General features: G+C 39.1%; 1 protein-coding gene across 2 annotated transcripts in view; it reads right to left on the bottom strand.

Annotated features, from left to right (window-relative positions):
- Positions 1 to 1,673: 1,673 nt before the first annotated feature.
- LOC111864665 (armadillo repeat-containing protein 6 homolog) overlaps positions 1,674 to 11,783 on the bottom strand; it is a 19,071-nt gene continuing 8,961 nt past the window's right edge. For both annotated transcript variants that reach the window (XM_023852067.2, XM_023852068.2), the window contains exons 4-7: positions 10,182 to 10,327; positions 8,969 to 9,088; positions 4,827 to 4,976; positions 1,674 to 1,918 (exon numbers count right to left, since the gene is read on the bottom strand). In XM_023852067.2, the coding sequence (XP_023707835.1) occupies positions 1,739 to 1,918; positions 4,827 to 4,976; positions 8,969 to 9,088; positions 10,182 to 10,327 (596 nt within the window). In that variant the 3' untranslated portion in view covers positions 1,674 to 1,738. The remainder of the gene's footprint in view (positions 1,919 to 4,826; positions 4,977 to 8,968; positions 9,089 to 10,181; positions 10,328 to 11,783) is intronic.

Genomic DNA, 11,783 nt, shown 5'->3' with positions numbered 1-11,783 from the left:
AGAAAGCATCATTTTCTTCACTCCACTGCTGCATGTCCATGCCGAAAGAATGATGTACGATTATGTCATTGTTACTTAAACTTTGCATTAACCGTAGTTTATAAAGAAACATTTTTAAACATTCCAGCAAAATTTTCCACACAGCCTGCTGTGGAATATGTAATTCTAAACTTGCACGTGTTGTCGACTTCTTAGGGCCACATGTGTAGGTCTCACGAACATGAGCCACCTTTTCCTCTGAAAAAGGTGGTCTCCCAGAAGTTTTCTCTTTGCATAAACAACCAGCGTGCTGAAATTTCTTGCTTCAATCATAGATACCCTGCCTTGTAGATGGAGGCTTACCATATCATGTTCTAAAATGCTGCTGTATGACAGTAACAGAGTTTGTTTTTGCTAATTCTAGCATGCAAAAAGCCTTCTCTACTGGAGCAGCAGCAATTCTGCTTAGCTGATGCAATGGGCATTCACATGATGCTGTTGCAGTCGCAAAAACTTTCATCCAAATCCTATGCTACTACGCATATTGTGTGTCTACATGTTTAAAGGTTTTGGTTCTCTATAATGTTGAAAGTGTCTATTTGTTTTATAGTATCCCATTATTTTATTTTATGCATTTAAAAACAAAATTCTGAGAAGGGGTCCATAGGCTTCACCAGACTGCCAAAGGGGTCCACAGCACAAAACATCCCTGTTCTACAGCGTCATAGGTTAGACTAATGATGACTAATATTTGTACTGAGCACTGATTTCACAGATCTTTGTACTTATCTCACACTACCATATGGAACTATACTGTAGTGACTGCAACACAGTCCCTGTCTGTGATAAGAGGAGGATCATGTAGTTATAAACATTGTCTGAAATCTCTCTAAGGATACATCATAAGCAGCCTTATTGAATAAGTCCTGTGTCTTTAACAAGATCTCTGGTATAGCAGTGCTAGTTCCCATCACATATTAACAATATATAAAATCCAGTAACATCCTAAAGATGACATGATGATGCACATAGCTATCTGATGACAATGCATCTTCATGGATATTTCAGACACAGTCTTGTATCCATTTTATCAGAAATTTGCAAATTGATGGAATACATGTATGACACTTTCTGTATGTGTACTGTGCTGTTGCAATGGTTTAATAAAAGTTATCAATTAAACTACAAAAAATTAATTTTGTTTAATAAACATTATAAAATTAACTTAAAAATTTTATAAATATATATATATATACATCAGCCTTTTTTAACTTGGAAACCCAAACTTTCTAAAATAAAAACTATTAACATTTTTGAACTTATATATATATAAGTTAAAAATGGCTGATTATAAAATAAAAAATATAGCACAAAAAAAAAAACTCCATGGCTTTAGTCCGCAAGCGAACTATACCAACCGAGTGACCTCTGCTTGTCAGCGAAGTTATTGCCAGCTTTAGAAGATAGAGGGTGTCGCATGTCAGTGCAACGAATCCCCATGGCCGTTAATTTCGGGTTTTTAGAACACAGCCGCTCTTTCCTTGAAATAGCTCCTCAACTGTCATCACGAGGCTGAGTGGACCCTGCTCCAGACCCACTATTTCTTAGAAAAAATCTGGTAGTGCTGGAAATCAAACACAGACCTCTGGATCTTTAGCCAGAAACTCTGACCACTAGACCACAGAGGCAGTTCATTCTTGTTAAATGTCCTTGCAAAGCCACTTCAACAAAATTCAGAACAGAGACTTTCTAATCATTGTTACAACTGTTCTGTGTCACAACCCAAGTCTCTGAGAGCTGCTCTGGCATCATAATCACACTCAGCACGATGTAACTTCAGAGCAGTCCTTAGGATATCCTCGGCTCCTAGTTTCAGAAACCCTTGGCACAACATCTTGTTATGGGACACAATGTTTCGGATGGCCCAGCTGCCTTGTTTCTGGAACAATGAAATATATTTTCATATAATTCTGGAGAGCGTTTCAAATATATAAACAAAAAAACTCCATCAATTTAGTCTGCAATTTATGGATGTTACGATGCAGGAACATTGTACTTTTGACAGTAAGATTTCTCGATGTGGCAGAGTTTACCACTCTAACTTCATTATCATTACTAATTTCACACAAACTCTCATTCCCAATCGTTGGTTTAAAAATATCTTCCCTCCCTACTTTGGCATTGAAATCTCCTAACAAAATTTCCATAGGGCACTTCAGGAATTTATCAAATACATGTTCCAGTTCTTCATAGAACCTGTCCTGTATGTCATAAATTTTATCTTCTGTTCAGGCAAGAACATTCATAACGATATAACACCAGCAACCTTTTAGTATTATATAGTACGCGCCAAAAGATACAGTACTGAAATGAAAAGACGTCCTGTTGATACCATTGTCTATTCATGTGAAGGCCCCTTGCATGATAGAACCTCCTCAAACCCTGAAGAAATGGTCTGATCACTATGTCCCTGTAGCGTTCTTGGGTGACGGTAAGAACATTGCCTTCCTCATCTTCAATGAAATAGGGGCCTAATATACTGTCTGCTGAGACGGCACACCACATCGTCACATGTGTACTATGTAGCGGTTTCTGGACGATAACATCTGGCTGCTCAAAACCACGGAAACAAGTTGTCTGGCGACCACTTCCATATGAGCGGAAATAATACTCAACTATGAATACTTTTTCCTCCATCGAGAGACCCATTTCCAACAACTGCAGAACACAACTTCCTTTTCACTACTGGGAACACATACGGCTGGACCTATGTCTCGTCAACAAACGCACATACACGTTTGAGATGCGCGAGTTTCAGTATTGCATATTTTGGCGCATACTGCATATGATATCCTATCACTAACGAACATTACCCGCTTAACACCTTCAATTACTATTATTATTTCTAATTGCTTGTATGTTGTTAGGTGGCTCCCTGTCACCACGACATGGCGTGTCCTCAGGTTGTGGATGGAGGGGACGCCATCCAATTTTGGAGGGACAATATTTAAAGGACATAGTGTCCATAGGACCTTTTGGCAGAAATTCCTTGTGAATGATTCTTTTGGAATCGAAGAAGACGGGTAGCAGTGTCCTTACGTGACTCTTTTGCATGCACACTTTCTTTGGTTTCGGCTTCTTTGGGCTCAACCATGCTGCACTCTGCCGCTTTGTGAGAGGCTCATATTGCAAACACCATGTCTTGTCACCAGTAACAATTGATTTTGTAAATTTTGTAACACTTTGGGCCGACCGTAACATTTCTTTGCAGTGTTCCACTCTGGTATGTTTTTCATTGCCCAACAGCACATGCGGCACAAACCACACAGACCTTCCGTTTGCCCAAATCTTTGGCCAAAATTTGATGCACAGGACTTTTTGGTATTCTCAAAAAAGCTCCTCGATGAGTCTTGCAGAAACACATCTGTCTGATGCAAGGATTTCCGTAACTTTTTTCACATTTTCTTCAGTGTGGCTTCTTCTCGGCTTTGATGCACGTGGAGTGTCTTCAATGTCCTCCCTGCCATCACGAAATATAGTATACCATTGAAAAATGTTCGAGCGACTCAAACAATCACTACCGTACACACTTTTCATCCTTTTGTACGTTTCTCCGGCTGTTTTGCCTAACTTAAAACAGAATTTGATGTTGGCTCTCTGTTCAACCGCCATTTTCCAACGAGCGTCAGAACACATGATGCAGCAATGCTTGTGGTATGAAAGTAGAGCCACAGCTGAAACTTCAAGAATCTTAATGCCACAACTCACCAACAGATGTCATTGCAGGGAAAATTTAAAAGAATGAGTCCTAATGGATCCTGGACACAGCGTGTATATTCAGCTAATACTGCTGATGTTTGAGCGCCCTTAGCTAGTCCATCTGATTGTAATATTTCTGTTACTTAAATCTGACCATCGATCACATCAATCCTACACTTTCATGAATAATTGATAGGTTCCAATTCTGATAAAATCAGTTCTTTTATTAAGATGTTCCTTATGTGTTACATGTTTTGGTCATTAATATGTAGCACATAAAGGACCTTAATAAACTGATTTTATTGACATTCGAGCCTATCAGTTATTCACTGAATATAAAATTCTTGTGATCAACAGATATATTTACCTAGTAGACACACAAAAACAACAGGATGCAAAACATATGAGTGTAACGTCGTGGTTTTTTTTGTCTTTTACATACCAGACGATGGGTGAAGTCCAAAATAAGCCAAAAGAAGTACTGTAATGTTTCTGTTCAAACTAGAATAATTTTGTTCAATTACTGATTTTGGTATGTGTATTATTTCCTTTTGTCTATTTTCATTGATACCTGATTTGGATTTTAGTATGTCTGCAGTTCCTATTCTTGTCATGTACAAGTTTTCTATGTCAAATGAGCATATTCTCACGTCTTTGTTAATTTTTATGGTTTTTAAATGTGCAATTAGGTGCACGGAGTTTTTTAAATTCCTGAGTAGTTGAGCAACTGGCAGCTTCTCGAGCAGGAACCATCACCATGGGACTGGCTGGTTGGTTAGTTAAATATTGAAGCTTACATGGTGTCTAACAAAGGATGATTAGTGAATGAGAATGATGTGGCAGGAAGCCTTTATGGCTTAATCTGATATACCATCCTGACATTGGTTTGGAGACTGAGGAAACCAACACAAGAAACCTTAGTCAGGATAACTGATCACTGGCACAACATTTAAATCCTAGACTTCTGAATACAGAGCAGGAGTGCTACCCAATCTTCTGCCAGTTTAATATACAGTTTCATGGAATCAGTAACAATAATAGGGTAAGACTACTAAAACTATGATTAAGCAATGTAACATATAACAAACCTGAACAGAAGAATCTTTAACATGAATCTTCATGCCTTGCAAAATAACTTCTGGAGCACCAGCATCATACAGACTTTTGCTGTTAGTAGGACTTCGTAAACTCAAGGCAGTAATAGCAGTACAGCCTGCGCCCACAAGTGCGGCAGAAGTCTGTAATTGTAACACAACTCATTACATACCACAAAGCAAATTAATAAACCTTACAAAATGAGAAGATATGGAACATTTTTGAGAATGAAAGCATGACATATGGAATGAATGATTGGATGAAAGAATGTACGAATGAACAATTGTGACTCAACTGTCATGTTACTAAAGAGTCAACTAGAAAGGAAGATATTTAGATCTGCATATATTCCCCTCCCACAACCTTATTACACCATCAATGAAATGATATTCCTCAAGAAATTTATGTTTAGCAAATACGTTACATCTGCTTTTGTTCTTCCCACTTAACTATGAAAAGAAAGACAAGTGGTCTCTTTCCTTCTGGCTTTCCCACCAATATCCTATATGCATTCCTGTTTGTCCCCATACGTGCTACATGCTCTGCCCATCTCATCCTCATCATCATTCTCATTACACTTGGAGAAGAGTTCAAGTTATGAAGTTCTTCATTATGCAGTTTTCACATGTAATTGTAATGCTCACACTAATTTTCACACTCTGCTTCTCACTACAGCACACACTAAGTCTTCTGTCTTCACTAGCCATTGCTTGGTAATGGATCCAAACAAAGTTCTCACGACTCTCTTACAACTGACTGACTGTTTCAATGGTCCTCATTATACAGCCTTGGGTCAAATCACACAGAAAATATGTGCCCGTGTATTCCAAGGCGCTGAGTGGCCCTTCGTGTTGTGTTTTGTGTCTACATTGCGAGTTTGTGGACACACAACACAACAGGAAGAGCCACACAAGGCCTTGGAATACATGAGCACGTAGATGGGAATACACATCAAATATTAGAACCGTGAAATGGATGCACAGCAGTTTTCACCAACAATTCTTTAAACAGCTGATGATGACCAACGTTGGTCAAATCTTGAATTTGGTTTGAGACATTACTGACAGTGGTTCTGTTTTCACAAGGGATCCTTTTATACAGGTGCCCCATATGCTGTGGTTAGCATGTGCACATCACAAACATCTGAACATCTTGCCATTTGATTGCAAGGAGACAGTCTCTTTGACAAGTTACAAAAAAACTCTAAAAACACAGAAGGTTAAAACATGTGCAACCATATCTGTAATGTTTGACAGTTCTCCACAAAAAATTTTACCCACCTGAAATGTTCGAAAGACAATACTCTTGAGTAACGTTTTGTTTGTAGCTTAAAACACCCCTAAAGATGACACCAAGGATGTTGAAACATGTCAGGTAAACAGCCAATCTAAATGTGCTGTCACTGATGGTATTGTGACATGTTGCGCAAAGGAGAACCCACCCCCACCAGCAGTGACACAGCGGGTGAGTCAGCGCTCCCCTCCCCCTCCTCCGCACGGTAACGTAGCGGTGACATCACCGAGGGATAGCGCGGTTGCTAGGCAGCAGTCAACAACTCCGGACAGCGTGGCTAGCAACACGGACCAGACGACAATTGTCCGATCGAGGCTACATGAGGAGCAGCGAAGGCTATTCACAGCCAGTCCTGGAGCTACCTACGAGTCAGTCCTCGAGCTACCTCCGAGTTAGTTCCGAGTTAGCCAGCAACTAGTCAGTTGTATTCTGGCATTTGGAGTGTACTATTTGTGATACTGCAGATAGCAGTAATCGTAAATCTGTAATTTGGGTGATTGTAAGTGCGAATGTGAAATAAAATTTGCTATATAAAATACGGCGTGAATTTATTTGTCGCGATATACGCCCGATACGCGACAACATGTTACAGTATATTAAAAAGGATAACAATTTTCTTTTCAACTTCTTTGAAATTTTTGTGGAGGGGGAGGTATTTCTTTTCACTTAGCCATTACATCAAGGTTCCTATGACTACAGACGACCAAAATGTGTAAGAGTTGTAAACCATCTGTACATATACACAGTGTATCTAATTTTTTATTACATCATAGATTCTTGCCTACAACACTGATCCAAAGTTAGTCAAAATGAGTGTGGGATGTGGGGTATGTAATATAAATACAAGACATATGTACAGTCCCAATGGAGTTCTCACACAAGAGAAACCAAGAATACACAGTGACTACACACAAGGCTATTTAAAGATACATAAATTATTTTCTAGACAATAAGTATTCATCAACAGAGTAGAATGAATGTGTATATAAGTATTGTTTCAGTGCTATTTTAAATCATGCTCTTTCATTCATAAGACCTTTGAGATCAGATGGCAGGTTATTAAAAATGTTGATCCCAGCATAATATGCACTTTTCTGAAAGCATGAGAGGTTAGCAATTGGTTTATGAAGACAGTGTTTGTGTCTTGTGCTAACACTGTGTACATCCGCATTCATCTGAAAATGTTTTTCCTTATTTGTAATGAAGTTTATTAATGAATATATGAGGGGGCACCCAAAAGAAACCGAACTTAATTTTTTTAAACTTATTTATTCCAATTTTAAGCACAAACCTTCAATCCCCTTCAAATTACTCTCCACTTACACTAATACACTTGTCTAGTCTTTTATTCCATTTTTCAAAACATTGTCTAAATTCATCTTTTGAGATGCTTGACAGCGCCTCCGTCGTTGTTTTCCTTCACCTCAGCAATATCAGCAAAACGCTTTCCTTTCATGTCTCTTTTCATTCGAGGAAACAAAAAAAAGTTGCATGGGGCAAGGTCGGGTGAGTATGGAGGGTGAGGAACAGGGGTCAAGAATTTGGTCAAGAATTGTCGTACAGACAGGGCTGTGTGAGCAGGGGCATTGTCATGATGGAAAAACCAGTCACCCGACTGCCACAAATCTGGCTGCTTCCGCCGCAAACTGTTGCGCAATCTTTTCAGAACTTCCAAGTAGAAAGCCTGGTTAACTGTCTGACCCTGCGGAACAAACTCTGAATGGACAACTCCTCTCACATCGAAAAAACCAATCAGCATTGTTTTCATGTTTGATTTCACCTGGCGAGCTTTCTTGCGGCGAGGCGAACTTGAAGTCTTCCACTGGCTTGATTGTTGCCTTGATTCAGGATCGTAAGCATAGCACCAGGTTTTGTCAAAGTATAATACAATTATTAATACAAAGTATTAATCTGCTCTTAATTTCTTGACAAGTGCAATTTTGACTTTTAAGTTTCATCCCCATCTTGTCACATTTTCAAAACAAGCCATTAGCTATACTGGTTTGATCCACTCAGTCTCCTGTACGGTGGATACTGGGCACTGTTTCCCTGAAGTTAAGGTGGTAGGTGCATGATGCTGACCACTCACCTGCATCTAGTGTGGAGGTTCAGAATGGTGGAGCTATACCTCCACTCTGCCATATGTCTTAATGGTGTGGGGCTTAGTTAAATAAGCCCAAGGATAACTTTACCTTTAGTTTTATATTACGGTTTTCTCCTGCACTCTGTTGATGGGGCACCAATATATACTTGGTTTTCTCTTCATTTATTGCCTGAGCAGTCTCCTTGCTAGCATCTAAACCACACCATATACTGGTTCAGGTGGCAATGCTTCTGACTTACATGCACTTGGCTGGGGGATTGACAATCCTGACTGAGATTCTTTTGTGCTTTCCCCCAGTCTCTCCAGATGGCCACTAAGATGGTCTTGAAATCAGCCACAACAACTTCCTTCCACATCCATTGCAATTCATCATTCCATAATCATCCTACCACTTGATGCAAAATAGTCTGAACTACTGACAACATTGTTACATAAAGGGCAAATAAACAAACGAGCAAATCAGCATCAAATAGAGCTACTATGGTTTCCTTTATGGTAAGAGTATTTATGTTCCCACATGACTAATATCATCAGCACAGGCCAGAAGCCAGTTTCTATCCCTCTTTGTTTCCTTGGACCTGCCTAATGGTGTATTCTAAAGCAAAATTGAAAAAGAATGGAAATAAAACATCTCCTTGTAAATGCAGTGTAAAGTGGGCATATTAAAATATAGTCATCTTAAGTGCTATATAAATGAAGTTACTATGAGGGTAGGAGGCAGAATTACTATTACAATACCTCATGCCGATGCAGTGCTGATACGATGAGGGGTGCAATCCCTTGCTTCACCATCCTAGCCTTTACATCATCATTACCTGCAAGCCCTTTCACCAGCTTCAGGCACAGCGTATTCAGCTTCTGCAACGACAATGTCAAAAAAGAACCCAGTCAGTCTCTAATTTCTATATGACTGGAGTAAAGCCTATTGTGATCAAGAATGTTGCAGTCAGTGAACAGAAATGCTAAAAAGTACATCATTCAGTCACATCTGTGATTTCGTTAGATTAATTACTTAGTACCTTTAATTTAAATATGATGGCTTGGTTCCTAAAGGAAAGAAACAGCAATAACAAATTTTGATAAATGTTTACTGACTATCCTGGTTGCCAAATAGTAACACCTGACAGAAGTCTGGACTTGGAGAACAAACTGATTCTGAAGAAAGCAGTCTTCTGGGATGTGGCGACATGGTGCCACATCCCAGGAGACTGCTTTCTTCATAGTCACCGCTTTGGAAACCTCAAATCTTACAAACTGATTCTGGCTCAAAGTTTAACTAAAATCATTTAATTTTATGAAGATTAGAAGGAAGCAGAATGTAACAAAATGAAATTCCCAAAAGGCTACTAGATAAAAGCCAAAACAAAATGCAGACTCATAAAAATTGCTTTGAAAATGGTGCATAAAAGGTTGGGCAAATAAGTTTCGATGCTCATTTTTAATTTTGTGCCAGGCAATTTTAAAGTCATTTAAAGTCAGTCATAGCATGATAAACATTCGTTGTCATGATGGGGTTTGTGCCATTAGAAATTGTGAAGAGACTAAAATTTCTCTGTTGTGTTGGCTTCGCATTCTGACGATGTCTAGTAGTAGCTAAAATGAAGGCTTTATTTTATATCAAACTTGTTCCACCCAATGGACTATTCACTCGCTGAAGTTACTCTTATGCCTAAATTCTGCACCATGAGGGCATGCAGAGTATGGAGATGATACTCCACACAATCTGATCTGAACATAAGGCAGAGGTGAGTCAGCTTCTAGCTTCAGCTGCCCTTCTCCTAAGACTCATTGGAAAGGAAACCAAAAGATCACACATCAGAAAAGAAAATCCTCCTGTCACTTTGATCAGACCTTGGTTGTTCAGCACGTAGTCGGCCACTGACCTACTCCAGCTCATCTAGTTATTGCAGACCTCCCATTTGCATTATATGTAAATCAGACTTCCCTTTACCTCACTAGCAGGGTAGTTGACAAAAACATCCATAATGAATATTATGCCTCCGGCTTTGTCCACCTTCTCGCAAAATTCATTCCTCACAATCAATGCTGTCAAGGTGAGAATTACATCACTCACTGTCTCTCGGTCATCTTTAAATTCTGAAAAGAACACAATACTATGAACTTTCCTCACAGTTCATTCATGCTTGTTAATGAAGGTATCAGAAAGCACAGGTATCTTTTGAGCCGATCAATATGGCACAAAGAGCATGGAGGTAACATTACATGCACACTTGCCTTAAGCACTGTATCAAGGAAAGAGTATGTACAGACTAATAACATAGTAAGTATTTTAAAATTATACAGCAATGAACGGTAGGCTGATTAGTAAATAATAATTTGGAAAAGATGGTCAACTCTGAAATATTGTTCTAGCACTCGCCTGAAGATACCGAGGAAAACCAGTGAACATCTCAGTTACGGCAGCCAGCCAAGATTTGATCATGAAATCTAATATGAAGCACGAGTGCCACCCACTCGACCATGACATCTGAATATGTGGAATGCCCTCTTGAATTCATGGGCAAGAGCTTCATGCACTCATTTACGGACCTGAAACCATCCTGAAGTGAAAACTGACCTGCAAGTGAAACTTGAACTATGGTGTACAAACCCACAGTCAGTCATTATAATGGCTGAGCTACCACAAGTTATTTCAGAGCAAAATATTGTTATTTTATGCATATATTAAGGGTCCGTACACATTACTCCAACATGCAGACCCCTTGGTTTCTATAAGCTGTTGGATGATCATTGCCCCATTGTCTGCTGTTATATGACTGGATGTCATGGTCAAGTAGTCAGCACTACTGCTTCATATCTGGGAGGTTCTTACTAAGTTTTTGTGTGGTTTTCCTCAGTCCTTCCAGACATAAGATGACAATATGCAAAATTACACCATGGCCAGTTCCCTTCACACTCTTTCCAATTCATCATTCACTATTCATCCTACCATTCAACACTACATAATCTGACTTAGCCAGAGTTCCATTAAATAATCCAAGAATAACTAAATAAATATGCAGCCATAAGGTTTAATTTCTAGACATGGAAAAACAAATATTTCTGGGAAAAAATTCTGTATTTCTCATACAGATCCACTTATAATTTGAAGTGAGCTACATACACACACACCATTGTTGATGTGGTCACAGCCTCATGAAAATGAGCACCAGTAAACCACTGGCAAGAGGTAGGAAAGATTCACAACAGATTTGGAAGCATCAGACAATTAATGGGGGGAAAAAAAAACAAAAAAACATGTGGAATAGCTTTACTCTATTTTAAAAAAGTATGGGACATTATAAAGACAGATACAGATTTGGTCAAGATTAAGAAGATTATAAGCATAAAAGTATGTTAGAGAAAAATGAAGCTTNACCCCCTTGTCGTCCACGCTGAATCAGCGAATTACAACTATAAATGAGGGAAATTCAAGAGACTTGGAATCCTGATTTTTAACAGAATCGAGAGTTGTCAGCCGAAGGCTCTCTTCGACATGGGTCTGACCAGCGGAGGCAGTGTGCCGACATCTTGTACTTCAGGTGGGTCTGTT

The sequence above is a fragment of the Cryptotermes secundus genome, unplaced genomic scaffold (genome assembly GCF_002891405.2).
Source record: "Cryptotermes secundus unplaced genomic scaffold, Csec_1.0 scaffold186, whole genome shotgun sequence".
NCBI lineage: Eukaryota > Metazoa > Arthropoda > Insecta > Blattodea > Kalotermitidae > Cryptotermes > Cryptotermes secundus.
The sequence above is the reverse complement of the archived record's forward strand: the minus strand, read 5'-3'. Positions and strand labels throughout refer to the sequence as shown.